The 21,149-nt window shown below is 42.0% G+C and overlaps 1 protein-coding gene across 1 annotated transcript in view; it reads right to left on the reverse strand.

Annotated features, from left to right (window-relative positions):
* Positions 1-18,623, reverse strand: part of LOC126425190 (D-erythrulose reductase-like) — a 66,439-nt gene extending 47,816 nt beyond the window's left edge. The window contains exons 1-2 of the mRNA XM_050088144.1: positions 18,467-18,623; positions 1,196-1,460 (exon numbers count right to left, since the gene is read on the reverse strand). Of these exons, the coding sequence (XP_049944101.1) occupies positions 1,196-1,460; positions 18,467-18,518 (317 nt within the window). The 5' untranslated portion in view covers positions 18,519-18,623. The remainder of the gene's footprint in view (positions 1-1,195; positions 1,461-18,466) is intronic.
* Positions 18,624-21,149: the final 2,526 nt, after the last annotated feature.

Genomic DNA, 21,149 nt, shown 5'->3' on the forward strand with positions numbered 1-21,149 from the left:
GCACTAAAGCACCAAATAAACTGGTATAGGCGTGCGCCTTCAAATACAGAGATACGGCAGAATACGGCGCTGCAGGCGGCAACGTCTGTATAAGACAACAAGTGTCTGGCGCAATTATTAAATCGGTTACTGCTGCTGTAGTGGTAGGTTATCAATATTTAAGTGAGTTTGAACGTGGTGTTATAGTCCGCGCACAAGCGATGGGACACAGCATCTCCGAGACAGTGATGATGTGGGGATTTTCCCGTACGACCATTTACACGAGTGTACCATGTATATCAGGAATCCGGTAAAACATCAAATCTCCGACGTCGCTATGACGGGAAAAAGATTCTGCAAGAACGGGACCAACGACGACTGAAGAGAATCATTCAACGTGACAGAAGTGCAACACTTCCACAATTTACTGCAAATTTTAATGCTGGGCCGTCAACTAGTGTCGCGTGCGAACCATTCAACGCAACATCATCAATATGGGCTTTCGGAACCGAAGGCCCACTTGTGTACCCTTGATGATTGCACGAGACAAAGCTTTACGCCTCGCCTGGTCTGTCAACGCCGACATTTGACTGTTAATGATTGGAAACATGTTGCCTGCTCGGACGAGTCTCGTTTCAAATTGTATCCAGTGGATGAACGTGTACCGGTATGTCGACAACGTCATGAATCCATGGACCCAGCATGTGGGCAGGGGACTGTTCAAGCTGGTGGAGGCTGTGTAATGGTGTGGGGCGTGTGCAGTTGAAGTGATATTTGACCCCAGATACGTCTAGATACGACTCTGACAGGTGAAATGTCCATTGTGCATTCCGACGGACTTGGGCAATTCCAGCAGGACAATGCTACACCACACACGTCCAGAATTGCTACAGAATAGCTCCAGGAATACACATCTGAGTTTAAACGCTTCCGCTGGCCACCAGACTCCCCAGACATGAACCTTATTGAGGGTATCTGGGATGCCTAGCAATGTGCTGTTGAGAAGACATCTCTACCCCCTTGTATGCTTACGGATTTATAGACAGCCCTGCAGCACTCCGTCAGACATTAGTGGAGTTCACGCCACAGCGTGCTGCAGCACTGCGTGCTCGCGGAAGCCCTACACGATATTAGGCAGGTGTGCCAGTTTCTTCACTGTAGTTGGTACACAGTCAGCATACACTGAACGACTAAAGCTGAGAGGCGAGCGCCCTACTTGTCGACGTCGTCCTTGGTGGCGTTGGCGAAGTGGTTGAGGCAGGCGATGCCCGCGTTGTTGACGAGCCCGTCGAAGGGCGGCTGCCGGCCCAGCAGCTCCCTGGTGCGCGCCCAGTCGGCCACGTCCACACACAGGGGGCTGATGGAGAAGCCCTCGGCCTTAGCCTCGGCCACCAGCGTGTCCAGGTGGTGCTGGGTGCGGGACAGCGCCACCACATGCGCGCCGCACCGAGCCAGCGACAGCGCCACCTCCCGGCCGATTCCTGCAAGGCACAGGTATTGGCCCATCACAGGTAAACGGTAACAACAGTGCCAGATCTGAAATGAGCAAGACGCCACCTCAGAACCATTCACCCCAGAGGCAGGAGTCCCACAAGGTGCAATATCACACCCGCAACTGTACGCGCTTTACACACACGACATACCGACCCCAACAGACCAACACGAAAAGATCGCCCTATATGCAGATGACACTGCATATTGGTGCGCAGAACTGACGTAATGCATAGAAAAGCCGCAAAATACCTGACCAAACTAGAGACATGGATGACCAAATGGAGAATCCGACCTAACCCGACCAAAACACAACTAGTCCTATTCCTAACACCGCAACCTGACGAGAAAACGACAGCAGAAACAAGAAGACATAACACTCCGACTATGGAACGAGCCCCTACAACTGACTGACAAGGCGAGATACCTCGGTGTCTACCTAGACAACGGCCTCAACTACCAAGCCCACCTGCAATATCTGCTCAACAAAACGACGAAACGACAACAGTTAATTCGACAAGTGCAAGGACGACTGTAAGGCTGCTCCACCAGGACAGCCATACACACATACAAGACATACATACGACCAATATACCAATACGCCGCTGCACCACTGGGCGGAACACCGAAGACAGTAGCAAACAGACTGTACGCGACAGAACGCCGACTACTACGCAGCATAGGAAAACTACCATACCGCACCCCTAGCGACGAGGTATACGAGACGACAGAAATAACCCCACTGCAAACAAGACTGGCAAAACTTAGGGCAAGATACGGCTCACACATCCTACACAAACGTCCCGATATGGAAGACATACTGACGACGAAGCCACACACAGCAAGACGCCCGAAAAAGAAATACATTTACCCGGCGCGTACAGTAGCACAAAATACATCAACTGAGTTCCCCGACTTAGCACCCACAATGACACAACTGACAGGAGGAGAAACCATCCTACCCCACCTAGACGAAAGACGATAATACAGCAACAAATGACCTAGTGCACCACGACAGCACCCCGCATTCAACACACAACACACCCCATAACACAAAGCACAGTAGCATCAAGGAAATCATACATAAGATGAGACCTATTGTAAAAACCAGCTCCAAGTACCACCAACGGGAAAGGAGAATATGTAAAACTAGATATAAGGCAAAAAAAAAAAAAAAAAAAAAAAAAGAAACGTTGTAGCAACCAGCTCCAAGTACTGCGAAACAGGAAAAGAGAAGTTGTAAACACTAGTATATCAACCACAACAACAACACTGTCCCACAACATTTTGCATTTCGTAGAATTATTACATAGGGAAAAATAAATGTAAACACTATAAGAATCCCCCATTAGGTTATGTGTCACTTCCAGTTATAATGTCATATCACCCCCACATACCTTATAAATCGCATCCTAGATTCAATTAAGTAAACAATTAGTCTTGTTAAGTTAGTTATATTGTTAAATAAGTTCAGTTTTTGCATAATTAACTCAATCAATTTTCTTCCACATTCTATGCACCAAAATGTAACGTAAAGTTAAAGATACCCGACATAAAATAATAGCATGTAATCAAATATATTAAGGAAATGGAAATAAATAAAATAAAAATTGTAACCTATGGCTGATAAAGGGCAAACAGATAAGCCCTAGAACAGCCCGCCTTCTCCCCTCAGGAGAGGGAACGAAAAAAAAAAACAAAAAAAAAAAAAAAAGAAAAAGCCTCCAATACGGCAGTCTCAGGTAACACCTGAAGAAGGCAACGAGTTACGTGGCCGAAATATTGTGCCAGAGCGACACAAACATCCGGCAGTAGACCCGATTATTCCACATGTCAATGTTAACATTGTTTACAGGTCTAGACATGCGATCAAATGAAATTCTGGATACACACAATCCAGAAGTTACAGATTTCCAGTAAATTTTGTTTGAAGACAGCGTTGACGAGGGCGAACATACTGCACACAGGGCTCCTATTCTCGATCTGGGAGACGAAGAAAAAAAAAAGTTCAAATGTGTGTGAAATCTTATGCGACCTAACTGCTAAGGTCATCAGTCCATAAGCTTACACACTACTTAACCTAAATTATCCCAAGGACAAAAACACACACCCATGCCCGAGGGAGGACTCGAACCTCCGCCGGGACCAGCCACACTGACCATGACTGCAGCGCCTGAGACTGCTCGGCTAATCCCGCGCGGCGGAGACGAAGAGATAGATACTGATGCCTAAGAAAGCATAGAAGAAAGAGACGACTCAGAGACTGAACAGAGTGACACAGACGTAAGTTCAGGTGAGGAAGATGGCCACGTGCATCGTTGTTATAGGAAGAGAGGAAAGAAAATAATCAAATCATTCGATTGGTAAAAGGCACAATACACAAACCGCAGGAAAAAAAGGCTTCCTGGTGTCACTGGGAAAACAAATAATATTGAAGGAATTTCAAAAACATGGGAATGCTTATTTGACCAGGAAATGCTGGAAATGATTGTAAAGAACACGAACCAATACATTAGAATTATTTGAAGCAAGTCCGTTGGGACTTAGTCGAGATAAATCCTTCATTGGACTTCTATACATAGCTAAACTGCAGAAGGCGGGAAGGAAAGGTCTTCAAGATCTGTGTGAATCCAAGGGGCTCAGAATCGAGATACTTCGGTTGACCATGAGTGAGTACAGGTTTCATTTTCTGTTACAAACTGTGCGCTTTTGATGGTAGACAATCACGTGGTAAATGCAGAATAGGGGACCACCTGGCGCCAATTAGAGATTTATTTCAAATGTTTGTGAAGAACTGCCAATCTTGTTACGTTGCAGGCCAAAACGTCATCATTGACGAGAAACGCGAGGCCTTCAGAGGCCGTTGTTCTTTTATCCAATATGTAGTGTCGAAGCCGGCAAAATATATAAAAAAAAAATAATTGCTAGAGTTGATTCCAAACTGTTTTACACCTGCAACATGGAGATCTATGCTGGCAGACAGCCAGATGGCCTTTTTAAGCTTGATAACAAAAGCAGTGACGTGGTTGAACGTTTGGTGGCCCCTCTCGCTAATTCAGGACGTAATGTCTATGCTGACAACTGGTTCAGCGATGTAAATCTGCTCCGTGATTTGTCAGAGAAGCACCGGCTGTCATATGTCGGAACCCTGGAAACAAATAAATGGCAATATCCAAAAGAAATGAAAGACGTGAAAACCAGGGCTGCAAATGTAGCATATTTGCTTACAGGGAAGAAGGTACGATCGTTTCTTACGTCCCACAAAATAAAAATAACAAAAAATGTATTATTGATTTTCAAGTATGCTTTATGACGCTGAAATTGACGAAAACACAGGAGATGAAAGAAAACCTATTATGATAACTTATTATAACATACACAAAATTGCAGCTGATGTTTTTCACAAATTGTGCTCTGCCCACAACGTTCAGAGGGGTACACGACGCTGGCCCATGGTCGTATTTTATATTCGATACTGAATGCTGCTGGTATAAATTCCCAGATAATTTATATGGAAAATGACAACGAAAGTCTCCTCCGACGGCTGTTCGTCAGCTCATATGGGAACTCTTGGAAGATCAATTGGTAAAACGAAGTCTGCTTTCCAATCTACCTCAGACCCTGACTAAGCGCAATATTGAAATTCTGCTGCAAAATCGCCGACCTTTAGTTCTTGTTGGTGAGTGAGCCGACAGTGCCGACACCAATCAAGGAAGACGGAAATGTTGCAAACCCTGCCTCACAACTAATACAAGAAGGCTGAGGAAATATTCGCGAAAATGGTGCAGACAATATCTGTGTCTTCAACACTGTGATTTTGTTTGCCGTGATGGATGTGAACTGGGTGCTCCTCCAGAAGATACATGAAAACGCCTCTAATTTGTTTTATTTTTAGTTGTAAGTAGGTTACTTTGTCGTACATACCATGTAAAACATTTTCTGAACATTATATTTTTTGAAGTGTAGTTCCTTACTTCTATGTTGTATGTTTATGAAAAATTCTCTAATAATATTATTAAAAATAAGTTTCGTACCTGTGAGGCCAATACTGGATTTCAGAAAATCCCCCACTTACAATATTGCAGGACACATGTTAAAATTACTAACTGAAAATTTCAAAGTACAAGAAGACAGAACCATTAAAACACTACACAGCTAAAACAACAAATAAAAGATATAAAAATCCCAGACACAGCAACACACTTCTCATTTGTTATAGAAAGCGCGTATTTTAACATACCAGTACCAGAAACAATAGAAATCATAGATAACAACCTGAAAACTTATAGTCTACTCGCCGATGAACAGATTAAGGAAATACGCACATTAATAAAGCTCATAACAGAACAAAATTACTTCCAGTTCAGTAATGAATTTTATTTATAAGAAGATGGATTACCAATGGGGCCCCCAGTTTCATGACCCTTAGCAAACATTTTTGTAAACCACATTGAAAAGGTAATTTTCACAAAAGCAGTAGCAAAAGAATACAACATATTATATTGGTTCAGGCATATGGATGACATCATTTGCTTAATAGATGAATCACAAAAAAATTGAGAAACTATATACTGTCATCAACAACATACATAAAAATATAAAATACACAGTTGAAAGAGAACAGCAGAACAACAGAAGAATAAAAAACAAAACAGTAAGCATACGTTTGAAATTTAGCGTAAACACACTGCAACGGACATTATCATTCCCAAATCCTCGAGCCACCCACACTCACAAAAGCAAGCAGCACTTCGACACATGCTCCATAGACTCAACACATTACCACTCACCAAAGAAAGTTACCAAAAATAGCTGGACATAGTAATGCAGATAGCACAAAATGATAGTTATAATAATAATACAGTGACAAAGCTAAACAACAAAATTAAAAGTAAGATAAAAGCAGAAAGCACCAAACCACAGACAAAAACACAACAGAACCAAACACAAACATGCAGTCCCATAACAACTACACACGATAATCAGAAAAAGCTGAAAGAAAACACAAGATCGTACACAATGACATACAAACACAAACTCACTCATAAAACCACCAACATTTTCAAAAGACGGGGAATAAACATAGCTTACACAACAGACAGTTCTGTACAAAAATACAGCCCAAAACTGACAAAAAACAGAGACATATACCAGAAAGCAGGTATATATCAATTACAGTGTAACACTTGTGAAGGCAGATACATAGGAAAATCAGGTAGAGCATTTAATGTCAGATACAAAGAACACATGAGAGCTGGAAATATGGGACAAACCACTCCAAATCTGCAGAACACCTAAGAAAAAATGACCACAAACCAACCACTAGAGAAGATGACATGAAAATAATTAGGATCAACAATAGAAAGCACCTAACCCTGAAAGAAAAGTACTACATACAGAAAACTAAAGTAGAAAGAAAAACCCTATTAAACGACCAAGTATACATGCCAAGCAATTCATTATTTACTCTAATAGATAAAATAGTAGAATAACGCGCCCAAAGAGGATTAATATAATAATTCTGAGCAATGTATTAATAATACCACCCAACATCTTTACACTCACTCATCCAGGAAGCCCTCCACAGAATGTTGAAACGGAAAGTCAAATCAGCTGTCACCAAAGTTCTCAATCACTAGCTGTTAAGCTAGTACAACAACATACAATTCAAACCACCAACCTAAAAACAAATTTCGAACTCGTCGGCTCTCTCTCTCTCTCTCTCTCTCTCTCTCTCTCTATCTATCTATCTCTCATACACACACACGGTATAAACGTAATGAATAGAAATTAGTCGTTAATATATAATTCGTACTTTGTTAGGTTGGCAACAAGTAGGTAATCGTGCCAAAGAGAAGGAAACACGTAACTGAGTCGTAATATTTACGTTGTGAAAAGCAGTGTCCGATGAAATAGTTACATCGAGTGGCAAAAGAACATAGTACACCACAGGAAAGAATGAGAAACGTGGTGAACAGTACGAAAAAGGTCAGAACGTAAACTTGTGCTTGTATGGCAGTAATAAAAGAGGTAGTGGGACCTCCAGACCGGATGTGAGGAAACGCAGATCAGCAAATCGTAAGTAATTACTTTTTTACAGAAGATTCGCGACGTGAACTATATCCTTATAGATCACTCTTATAGATGCCTTAGAACAAGACAAGGCGAAACGCGTATGGGATAAATTAATTAAGCAGCAGCAGGAAAAGGCAGTTTTATTTACAAAACAAATATTTATATGCTTGCTGCGGCGGATGGCCATGCAAACTTGTTACTATAGAAGATAATTACCACAAAACCAATTCCAACAACTACTACAAAATCTTACGGAAACAAATACAACATTAACCCCAACCCCCCGCCGCTCTCCACGTCAGTACTAAAAGATGAAGTTGAAAGAGCGGCACACAATAAGAAAGAAAATGCTAAAATCATGGCAAAGGCATTTAATAAACTTTTGAATCGTAAAGAACCCAAAGAATCTTTCAAATCAGTGCAAATATCCAAGTTAAAATGGAACCTAACAAATTAGACTCTCCAACTTTCCAAGAAATAGAAAGAGTCCTCAAAGGACACAAAAATTATAAGGCATGTGGAGAAGATCAGGTTTTTATTGAAACGTGGAAATGTTCAAGTGACACAGCCAAGGCCTTCATACACAAGGCTGCAACAAAAATTTTTGGTAATAGAACAATTCCTTGAACATTGGACGACAGCCAGCATAAAACCATTACAGAAGAAGGGGGATAAGAGCAGTTCAGAAAACTACAGCGGAAACTCTCTCCTAGACCGCACATACAAGATTTTATCCAAGATCCTACATGAATGATTAAAGAACAACTAGAACAGGAGTTAGGGGAATACCCGGGAGGTTTCAGACCGTGGAGAAGCCGTGCGGAGTGTATCACAAGTTTAAAATTGATTATTGCATACTACACGAAACGAAACAAACCTCTTGCAATGGGATTTGCAGGCATATGAGTGCCTCCATAGACCTTCAGTACTAAGAATGTTAGGGAATTTGCCGGCCTGGGTGGCCGAGTGGTTCTAGGCGCTATAGTCTGGAACCGCGCGACCGCTACGATCGCAGGTTCGAATCGTGGCTCGGGCATGGATGTGTGTGATGTCCTTAGGTTAGTTAGGTTTAAGTAGTTCTAAGTTCTAGGGGACTGATGACGTTAGTAGTTAAGTCCCATAGTGCTCAGAGCCATTTGAACCATTTTTGTTAGGGAATTTTGACTTCAAGCAAAACTAATTAAATTACTAGGACTTACTCTGACCAACACCAAATCGAGGGTTAAGTTTAGAGGAGAAATTTCTGAACAGTAGCTTAAGAAAACAGGCTTAAGATCAAGGTGACTGTCTATCACCGTTATTGGTCAACTGTGCCCTGGAATACACATTGAAAGAATAGTACAGGAATAACCTAAAGAACATAAGAATTGGTAGTGCTGAAACTAATATAAGTTTGAACTGCTTGGGATTTGCTGCTGATTTTGCTCTCCAACCAACAATGTTCAAGAAACCAGGAAAAAAGTTAAATCATTACAAGAAATTGCACAGAATATTGGCCTCAGAATACCATTTAAAAAGACAGATATTATGCAAACTGGCTCACCACTTGCGAACAAAATTACAACGCGAGTACGAGAAATCGAAAGTTTTGAAAAATTTAAATATTTGGGTAAAATCGTAACTTACAATCTAAGTGAGAAACCGTCTTGGCAAAACAGAACAGAAAAACTAAACAAAGGAAATTACATTTCCAATCCACCTATAACAAAAAAACTATCCACACATGCAAAATTAAAAAAATATGCAGTAGTTAAACAATCAGAAATAACTAAAGTAGCTGAAACCACCTTGAAAACAACAAAATTCTAAACACATAGAGGAGAATAATTAGGACATGCATAAATAAACAATATCGAGTAAATGGGCATTGGATAATATCTTCAAATGAAACAGCGTACAAGAAAATAGAACCAGAAAATTATATCTCATTGTTTGGAATCTGATGAGAACGCTAGAAAACAGAATTGGTAAGGGAATAATAGAAAATTGGGGAATAGTAAGAGCAACATCAAATGGACTACAGAAATTAATGAAGATGTAAGAGAACTCCAAATTACAGTAGACGACCTAAAAAGAAAACAGTAAAAAACACAATCCTGCATGACACACGAACCATGCTACAAACGAAGATCAGTAAAAGGGCGGCAGGAAGAGTGATCTCAGACGAAGAAAGAAAGAAAGTATCTGAAAGAATTAAGATTTATTGGGCAGACAGGAGAGTAAAATATACTTCATACAATAACAAATTATAACAATCCCTGTACAGCTAACGCTCTGTTGAATTTATTATTGAATTATTATTGAACTGCATTGTATTATTGAGTAGCAATACACTGTATAAACATTTGTATAAATCACTAGAGGCCATAAAACATGAATGGAAATGAGTATTTTATTATATTATGTTTATAAATATTTTCAGCACCAAGATTTTTATAAGATAAAAATATCTTCAATTAGAAAAAATATTTATAAGATAAAAAATCGATTTTTATGTTACAAATAATCTTTGTACCGAAAATTTCGTAATATATCATACTATAATTAATTTAATGAATTTGTAAAAAATATTGTGCATTAAAAACATGCCAGGTGGGCTCTGCGTTCCCAATCGCTACTTACAGGCCTCAGAACGCCAGTAGTATATAAAATACCGTGTAAAAGTGGACAGCTTTATGTCGGACATATTGTGCGTAATATTGAGCAGTTCTGTGTAGAACGAGAGAGATGCTTTCGTCTATGGCACCCAAAGAAATCCGTGGTGGCAGAGTATTCTCTGGAAAACGGACATTGTGCTGCATTCGACACCATAGCTGTTAGTAGACGGACTAATAGTTTCTGGATAGCGTAATAAATGAAGCGATCGAGATAAAAATGTGCGACAGTCAGTAAAGACGGAGGCCTGCAGGTAATAACGGCTTGGGACTTGCCGTCGGAAGATTGTTATGTGCGCTGCGGGCGCGCAAACAAAACATTAACTTATACAGCGGTGGAGCGACCACCAGGGACGTCACAGAAAGCAGCGTATTAGCTATAATCTAACGCAAAGAAAGTCGTGGAACACCTCCTAATATCGTGTCGATTCTCCTTTTTCCCGGCTTAGAGCAGCAACTCGACGTGACATGGACTCAAAAAGTCGTTTGAAGTCCCACGCGGAAAGGCCACACTGCCTCTATAGCCGTCCACAATTGAGAGAGTTTGCCGGTGCAGGAGTTTGTGCACGAACTGACTTTTCGATTATGTCCCACGAATGTTCGATTGGATTCATGTCGGACTATCCGGGTGGCCCAATCATTCTCTCGGATTGTCCAGAATGTTCTTCAAACCAGTCGCAAGCAGTTGTAGTCCGGTGCCAGGGCACAGTGTAATCCACAGAAAAATCCATCGTCGTTTGGAGACATGAAGTCCACGAATGGCTGTAAATGGTCTCTAAGTAGCCGAACATAATGATTTCCCGTCGGTGACTGGTTCAGTTGGGCCAGACGGTGCAGCCTATTCCACGTAAACACGGCCTGCACCATTGTGGACCCACCACCAGGCCGCCCAGTGCCTTGTTGACAACTTGGGCCCACGGCTTTGTGACGTCTCCCCAACACCCGTACCCTACCATCAGCTCTTATCAACTGAAATCGGGACTTATCCGAGCAGGCTACGGTTTTCCAGCCGTCGAGGGTCCAACCAACATGATCACGAGTCCAGGAGAGACGCTGCAGGCGGTGTCGTGCTGTTAGCAGAGGCATTCGCGTCATTCGTCTACTGCCGTACATAGTCCGTTAACGCTAAATTTCTCCGCACTGTCATAACGGATACGTTTGCCGCACGCCCACATTGACTTCTGCAGTTATTTCACGCAGTGCTGCTTGTCCCTTAGCGCTGACAACTCTACGCAAACGCCGCTGCTCTTCATACGTGGTGAGAGGTAACACCTGAAATTTGCTTGTGTGCGCACGCTCTTGTCACTGTAGATCTCGGGATACTGAAATCCCTAACGATTTCCCACATGGAATGTCCCATGCGTCTAGCTCCAACTACCATTCCGCGTTCAAAGTCTGTACATCCCGTCGTGGGGCCGTAATCACGACGGAAACATTTGCGCATGAATGACCTGAGTACAAATGATGATCACCTGAAAACTGTCTTGTGATTCTAAACATACAAACACACTCACATAAGCGGCCATAAAAAAGTTTCCGTTAGAAGGCCGTGCAGTCCAGAATCGGTATGCCAACCAGAAAAAATCACCGTGAGCAGTGGGGAAATCACCATCTTGCGGATGACATGTAAAAGATGAAGACAGAGGAAATCGCGACTTAAATACAGTTTTAAGCGCAATTTTCAGGAATTCCTTCACCAAATAACAAGAAGTAAATAATCCAGAATTCGTATCAAGAACAACTGCCAGTGTAGTAACTTAGAAGCGCAGCTTAAAGCACTAAATACGTGCAAGTGTTGTGGTCCACATAGCATACTAAATAGTTTCCTTACAGAGTATGCAGATACAACAGCTCCACACTTAGCAATCATATACAACCGCTAGCTCGGCGAAAATCCGTACCAAAAGACTGGAACGTCGCACAGGTCACTCCAATACTCAAAAAAGAAAATAGAAATAATTTACTGAATTACAGACCCAGATTACTGACGTTGATTTGCAGCAGCAATTCGGAATCGATACTGTGTTCTACCATTATGAATTACCCCGAAGGTGTCTATTGACACATAGTCAACACGGATTCGGAAAATATCGTTCCTGTAAAACACAACTAGCTTTTTATACGTGCGAAGTAATGAGTGCCATCGACAGGGGATATCAAACTGTTTGCATATTTCTAGATTTACAGTAGGCTTTTGACTCCGTTCCTCACAAGAGACTTTTAATGAAGTTGCGTGCCTACATCGTCAAAGTTATATGCGTGGCTTCGTGATTTGCTCTCAGAAAAGTCACACTACGACGGTAAGCCATTGAGCAAACAGAAGCGTTATCTCTCGTCCTCCGAGGGAGTGTCATAAACCCTCTGCTGTTCCTAAACTATATAAACCATTCAGGAGACAATATGAGCAGACTTCTTAGATTATTTCCAGACAATGCTGTGATTTACCGTCTATAAAAGTCATTAGAAGATGAAAACCAGTTGCAAAGTGACTCAGACACGATTTCTGTACGCTCCAAAAAGCGGCAGTTGTCCCTGAATGCCTTCCGGAGTGGCCGAGCGGTTCTGGGAGATACAGTCTAGAACCGCGCGACCGCTACGGTCGCAGGCTCGAATTCTGCCTCGGACATGGATGTGAGTTATGTCCTTAGGTTAGTTAGGTTTAAGTAGTTCTAAGTTCTAGGGGACTGATGACCACAGATGTTAAGTCCCATAGTGTTCGGAGCCATTCGAACCATTTTGAACAAAAATAAATCCGTTAAATTTCCGTTACACAATAAATCACACACATTTAGAACTGTCAGTTCGACTACATACCTAGGAACTACAATTACGGACAACTTCAATTGGATCGATCACACAATGTTGCTGGGAGGGCAAACCAAAGACCGCCTTTTTTTTTGCAGAAGAGTTACAAGATGCTACAGCTCTACTAAAGCGACTGCCTACACTATGCATGTCCGTCCTCTGGTAGCGTATCGCTGTGCAATACGGCATTCTTAACAGATAGGATTGGACATCGAAAAAATCCAAGTAGCAGCAGCTCGTCTTACTAATCGAGTTGGGGTGGTAATCGTTAAACCAAAGGCTATTTTTTTGCGGCGACATCTTTTCATGAAATTTGCAACACCTACTGTCTCTTCTGAATGTGAAAATATTTTATTGCCTCCAGTCTTCGTAGGGAGAAATGATTATCGTAATAAAACAAGAGAAATGAGAGCTCCTACAGCAAGATTTAAGAGTTCATTTTTCCCACGCACTGTCAGGGAGTGGAACGACAGAGAAACAGCCTAAAGGTTGTTTTACAAGGATGTTAATTTGTGAATCCGTGCTGACTATTTGTTAATACACTATTACCTTCGAGGTAACTCACAACATTCGAACACAGTATAGGATTTAAAATGCTACTGAAAATCCTCGCCAGTGATATGAGTGTAATTCAGTGAATTATTCCTATTTTCCACCCACCTTTTTAACATCTCTAGGCCTTTTATTTGAAAGGGGACTGTCCGATATGCCATGTCGATTTTCAACAAGTTTTGGCCATAATTGTTAATGAAGTTGTGAATCTGATAAATGTACTCAACATCTATGGTATCGATGCAAGTCTGTGTTTTCAGACCCAAGATATTAGAGTAACCAGAATGAGATTTTCACTCTGCAGCGGAGTGTGCGCTGATATGAAACTTCCTGGCAGATTAAAACTGTGTGCCCGACCGAGACTCGAACTCGGGACCTTTGCCTTTCGCGGGCAGTGCGTGGGAAAAATGAACTCTTAAATCTTTCTGTAGGAGTTCTCATTTCTATTGTTTTATTACGATAATCATTTCTCCCTACAAAGACTGGAGGCAATAAAATATTTTCACATTCAGAAGAGACAGTAGGTGTTGCAAATTTCATGAAAAGATGTCGCCGCAAAAAACTAGCCTTTGGTTTAACGATTACCACCCCAACTCGATTAGTAAGACGAGCTGCTGCTATTTGGATTTTTTCGATGTCCTCCATCAATCCTATCTGTGTAGAGCACTTGCCCGCAAAAGGCAAAGGTCCCGAGTTCGAGTCTCGGTCGGGCACACAGTTTTAATCTGCCAGGATGTTTCATATTAGAGTAAGTCAGAGAGTAGCAGTGTGTAGTGTGTGTTAGACAGTCTGGCGATATACTCGGTTTGTAAAGGATGTCAGCTGACCTGACGTGTAATGGAGGCAGCATTACCTAAAAAGAATTTTCTAATAATGTATTCTGACGAAAAACATTGTGGAACTCAGATGATACGAATGCAAGAATGTCAAAAGGGAGGTTTTCTACGGTAATTAGTTTTTATATTCGTTAATTGTGTAGTTTCTTATTGTTGGAACATTGTGTATGGTTAAAGTTTACTGTAGAAATTTTACAGTGACGTACATGGCTTGGTTTTATAATTGAAACAAGTGTCAAGGAAAGTAATTGTAGACAGGAAAATTATTAAGATATATTTTGCTAACTTGTCTTAATGAAAGGGTGTATATTTGTTATGATTTAACGAAGCATAGCTATACTTGGAGTCTTTATTCAACTTTATCAATCGTTAAGTTTAGTTCCTCATCTTTCATTTTTTAGCCTTAGGAATGTGTTTGTTTAGTCGCACTGGACATCGTATCGCCCCCATAGCTCAGTGTGTTCGGTCAGAGGGCTCCTCGGCCGCTGTAATAAAAAAAAACAAAAAAGAGAGAAAACTGAGTCAAGGAATCAACGATCAACTTGAACTGATGTCTTGTGACGTCCGCCCAGACCAAACGCAACGAACTATATCGAACAAAAAAAAGTGGTCAGCGTGACGGACTGCCGTGCTACGGGCCAGAGTTCGATTCCTGGCTGGTTCGGGGATTTTCTCCGCTCATGGACTGGGTGTTGTGTTGTCTTCGTCATCATTTCATACCCATCTGGTGCGCAGATTACCCAACGTGGCGCCGAATGTAGTAAGAGCTGCACCGAGGCGGCCGGACCTGCCCCGTAAGGGGCCTCCCGGCGAATGACGCCAAAGGCGCATTTCCATTTTACTGCGCATCGTGTGTGCTTTAAAAACATTTTTTGTGAAAATTTGTAAGATACCATCTTGCATTGCATATCTCAAGTACGGCAAATAATATTTGCGCACAGGTTGGCCAACAGATTTAATTATCATCAAAACCATGTGCACTGTAAAATACAGCGATTGTCGGAATGTACGTATTTGTGAAAATATCATAATAATTCAGAGGTTTCATATTAGTAAAAGATTTCAGCAAAGTGCTATGTTGTTAGTTTTCAAGCAGTTTATCAGAAAGTCAGATGCGTTTACCTACATGTTCATTTCCTCTGTAATTAGCGTAACGGTTCTGGTACAGTGATTGTTTTCAAGGCTAAAGATAAAGATTAATTGTATTCAGGGATAACATTCTAATCGGAATAATTTTGTTTTGCAGTCAGACAGCATAAGTAAATTCCATTGAAGACGGGTTACTTTCTTGCGGACGGGTTGTTTAATATACCGACTAGTCTGCATTTCACATCGTGTAGCGTGAGCTCCACATGTTTACATTCAAAAGTTTAATATTAACACTGTTCTATACATTTATCACATAGTAACTTGATACATACAGACACGTGTTTAGAAGTATTTCAGATTACCTTCATCCTGCCGGCCGGGGTGGCCGAGCGGTTCTGGGCGCTACAGCCTGGAACCGCGCGACCGCTACGATCGCAGGTTCGAATCCTGCCTCGGGCACGGATGTGTGTGCTGCCCTTAGGCTAGTTAGGTTTAAGTAGTTCTAAGTTCTAGGGGACTGATGACCTTAGAAGTTAAGTCCCATAGTGCTCAGAGCCATTTGAACCATTTTGAAACTTCATCCTGGAAGCCTGTGAAGTGATGTTGCACAGGGGTTTCTTCATAGGCTTGAGTATGTGGCAATCAAGAGGGCAAAAGTCAGGAGAATACGATGCGTGTGGCAGCACCTGGAGCCCCATTTCAGCTTTGGCAGCCGTAGTCTTCCGAATCGTAATCGTAAGGGGGCGGGCGTTGTCGCGTTGCTAGAACACCTTTTAATGACGGTGCACACTCTCCACAAATTGCCACCAGCCGCCTACGAATATCAGCGGTGTCTACACCCTCCTTCCACAGAAACCACGTCTTCCAGGGCTGTCTTTGATGATCACACCACATATTGCGCACTCATGTAATGACAGCATGTGGGACTTAGAGCGACTACCCTGCCACCTATGGTTTGACCAAAGTACTACATACTTGCAACTATAGCGATCAGTCACACGGCGCGCGCAGAATGATGGGAAAAAATACCGTGTAATTCAATATGGAACGCACCTCGTAAGTGAAGACATCAATGTCGTTGTTGTTGTTGTCTTCAGTCCTGAGACTGGTTTGATGCAGCTCTCCATGTTACTATATCCTGTGCAGGCTTCTTCATCTCCCAGTACTTACTGCAACCTACATCCTTCTGAATCTGCTTAGTGTATTCATTTCTTGGTCTACCTCTACGATTTTTACCCTCCACGCTGCCCTCCAATTCTAAATTTGTGATCCCTTGATGCCTCAGAACATGTCCTACCAACCGGTCCCTTCTTCTAGTCAAGTTGTGCCACAAACTCCTCTTCTCCCTAATACTATTCAATGCCTCCTCATTAGTTATGTGATCTACCCATCTAATCTTCATCATTCTTCTGTAGCACCACATTTCGAAAGCTTCTATTCTCTTCTTGTCCAGACTATTTATCGTCCATATTTCACTTCCATACATGGCTACAATCCATAAAAATACTTCCAGAAACGACTTCCTGACACTTAAATCTATACTCGATGTTAAATTTCTATTCTTCAGAAACGATTTCCTTGACATTGCCAGTCTACATTTTATATCTTCTCTACTTCGACCTTCATCAGTTATTTTGCTCCCCAAACAGCAAAACTCCTTTACTATTTTAAGTGTCTCATTTCCTAATCTAATTCCCTCAGCATCACCCGACTTAATTAGACTACATTCCATTATTCTCGTCTTGCTTTTGTTGATGTTCATCTTATACCCTCCTTTCAAGACACTGTCCATTCCGTTCAACTGCTCTTCCAAGTCCTTTGCTGTCTCTGACAGAATTACAATGTCATCGGCGAACCTCAAAGTTTTTATTTCTTCTCCATAGATTTTAATACCTACTACCGACATCACTGAGATGATTTAAACACACAACTCACTTAAGGTAGGCACTCAAGTAAATGAATTTTTCCGAACAAGGTTAAATTTTGATTATATAACCTCAGGGGCACACCCAGGAAATAAACATAAAACTTCGTGTTAATATCTAAGCGACAGTCAAATTAAAACCAGACAGATGTAAAAAAGAAAGTAAACTAATTATTATTTCACAAGTAATAAGCGTAAGTGTTGACAACATATACCCCACTGTGAGACAAGACAGTCAGCGCCTTCACGGACAAATATTTGCGGTTGCCTGCGGAACCGTGATTGCAGCCAGGTGTGTACGTCTTCGTCCGAAGCAAATCGACGCCCACGGATGTCTTTCGTTAGTGCTTAAAAATACAGACTGTCTGGAAGATGTGTAACGGCTGTCCAGAGATACTTCTGCAGCATAGTCGAAACATCAGGCACGCCAGCTACGAAAGGTCACGATGAACTTCTTCAATGATCGCCAGTGCCTGCTGCTCATTAACGTTCTGGAACACTGCGCCTCAATTACCGCACAGCAGTACGTGGACTTTCTGCGGACATTGAAGTCCAAACGCCCAGAAATGTTGACGGACGGCATCATTCTGTCGCAGGATATTGCCGGCTCTCATGTTGCCAAGGTTGCCTCGACTATGCCGCAGATGTTCCGCTGGGAAACCCTTACACATGCTCCACGCAGTCCCGATTCCTCTTCAAGTGGTTTACACATTTTTGCAGACCTAAAGAACGACAGACGTCGATGCGCTTCGGACGAAGAGGTGCGTTCCTGACGACCGTCACGGTTCCGTAAGCAACCACAAACATTTTTCCATTAAAGGGTTGACGCTCTTGTCTTACAGCGGGATAACTGTGTTATCAGTTATAGCGATTACTTTTGAAATAATACTTTATCTTTCTCCCACCTGTCTCTTTTTCATTTGGCTGCTCCTTATACACGTAACTGTAATGCAACTGATGATGGCAGCATGCTACCGAAACGCTTCGTGCTAATAAATACTAGAAAAAAGCGGTAGAAATTTTTAATAATGTATTGCACTGTTGTCGCTTTGGTGATGTACCTCGACCCGCTCCCGTCACCAGGACGCGTTGGTTCTTGAAGCTGATCTCCATGTCCGAAGCACAGAACACGTACACAGTGCGCCGGGCGCTATCGCTCCGGCGCTTAAATAACCGAAGCCGCAGCCTCTGCAGCCGTCATGCGAGAGGTCAACGTGAGGATCAGTCTGGTCTGGCGGCTGGGCGGGACGCAGAGGTCAGTCGGAGATGAGTCGCCTTTACGTAACCGCCACCTCTGTGGATCGGATCGACGGGTGTGTTTACTGACGGCTTATCTGTCCCATCCGGCAGCAGACAGCACCGAGTGAGGAGATTCCCACTGAGGCATGCAGTGCTGCGTAGATTGCGAGGGAAAGCTTGTTTATGTACCATATTTACTCGCTTTTACTAAAGCCTAGTTTACACGACGACACTAGGTTGCAGGCAAGTGCGCTACCGTCCACTGCGCATGCGCGCCGCGCGTTTGCGCATCTCGTTGGTGAAACAAAACACTTTAGGCGTGTTCCAACTTTGGCGGCACTAGTTGCGAGAGTTTCGACGTTATGTGTTTTCGTAGAGTGTAGACAAACGGAAATATGAAGTGGGGAACGGAGAATAATGTTCGCTTTCTAGATATCTATACTTTGCGTAGGTGTTAGTGGGATTTCAGTATTGCCGATTGCAAAAATAAGCAACATATTGTTGCCACTGAGACCGCTATGTGCGATCATAACATAGACAGTTTGACACTATCTGAACTGCAGGGCAAAATTTATTGAGTTAGGAGCACATGTACAACCGAATTAAGAAAAATACAAGCAAGTGTAATTCTAGCTGCGCCAATGCTCTCGTCTACAAGACTAAAATCCCATCGTTCGAGTTCTCCAACTCTTTGTTAAGGAATATTGTTGACAGGAGGGGAAGGCTATACAAATTCAAGAAGCTGCATTCTTCATTCAGTATTTAGCCATTTAAACGTCGCTGCAGTGCTCACCATTCACAAACGTTAGAATTTTGAAATATTGCCACTGTAAAGATCTCTCTTTAACAGAGTAGTTTGCAAACCATTCTCTTCTTAATGCGGCCCGTTTCGATTAATTATTATTGCTAATGTTAATAATTATTACTGTTAATAATTATTGGCGTTAATGAAATAGCGTCATCAGCAACTAAAACCGCATCTTATAGCATGCCGAGTGTTCTCGATTGTTATGCACGCAATATGATATGTAATTTCAGTTCTGGCGACAGCGCTTCATGCATTACACTACCTTTATTACTTATCGTATTATTAACTCTATTTAGAAGAAACGTGAACAGTTCTGGCCACATTATAATTAAAACAACTTCTTGGATCTCCCGTTATAAGTTATTTCAGCAAGGATGCTGAGCAGCCGAGCTAACGTCTTTTCTTTATCCAGTCACGAATCGAAACACGTTTCTTATTTTTTTCTTATGCAGCGATTCCATGCAACAAACTTTAACTCCATCACAACTCGTGCGACGTGCAGCTGCCAAAACTTTCATTTCAGAGACGACTCAGGGACCCACAAAACGACGAAACTGAAGTGTATACTGGCGTCACCGTGTCTACAGTCATATACCAAACAACTTGCGTGCAACTCATTCCACGCAACGAGTGGCGCAACCCAATGTCGCCGTGTAAACTAGGCTTTACACTGATGGCTGATAAAAATGCAACTCCATTAAGCCATAGCAACAAGCGTCAAAATGTCATGATCACCTTCTAACGATCACTGCAACGTCTTGTAATTGACAAAATTGCTATTGAAATGTGTGGTAACTACGTCTGTTGAGTTGCCTAGTAATTGTAGTTTGACTTACTTCGAGATAACGTTCAAAACTAAATAAGTGATGAATTTAATGGAAGGAGAGGGCTTCAGTTTTAACGTTTTGCTGATCAGTGAATTGCTTTGAAGTTATTAATCAGCCAGTTATTTTTGAGATATTATGCACGCCGGAACCAAAACTCAAATTGTTCCGATTTGCGAAAAAGTGGCTGGAGTGCTGAAGATCTTAACTTCCCTAAAGTGCTTTACAAACTGGACTCACGAGAAACGTGGAGCCAAGTGACGGAAGTAAAATCTCTAGAAACAAAAGAAAAAATAGCGCAACAAAAATTCAAGTATATAACAGGGAATATCGCTCAAACGCGTCCGCCTGCGAATGTAATATGTTGTTTTACACTGCAGACTATAATCATAATGACTAGTACACCCGTAAACGACGCAAACCGGCATTTTTCATCAAAACACACCCACCAGAAGCTAATGTTGCGAGCAAGTAACATGGCGAACGTCGTCTTTAAGTTTGAAACATTGTGACAACTTCCCTTACTATACCTCAGTGTTAAATATAGCGAAATAGTTTATGTAATTGCAGGATTCGAAACTTGATTTTCGTAGTAACTCAATAGTAATCTCAGAACCTTACGATTACGCGGACTATACTTCCCACTGAGGCATAGCAAGGGAAGTTGTCACAATGTTTCAAACTTGAAGACGACGTCCGCCATGATACTTTCGCCCAACATTAGCTTCTGGTGGAAGTGTTTTCTTGAAAAATGCCGGTTTTCGTTGTTTACGGGTGTACTAGTTATTCTGATTATAGTCTACAGTGTAAAGCAACATATCACATTCGCAGGCGGACTAGTTCGAGCGATATTCCATGTTATATATATGAATT

The sequence above is a fragment of the Schistocerca serialis genome, chromosome 10, assembly GCF_023864345.2.
Source record: "Schistocerca serialis cubense isolate TAMUIC-IGC-003099 chromosome 10, iqSchSeri2.2, whole genome shotgun sequence".
Lineage (NCBI taxonomy): Eukaryota > Metazoa > Arthropoda > Insecta > Orthoptera > Acrididae > Schistocerca > Schistocerca serialis.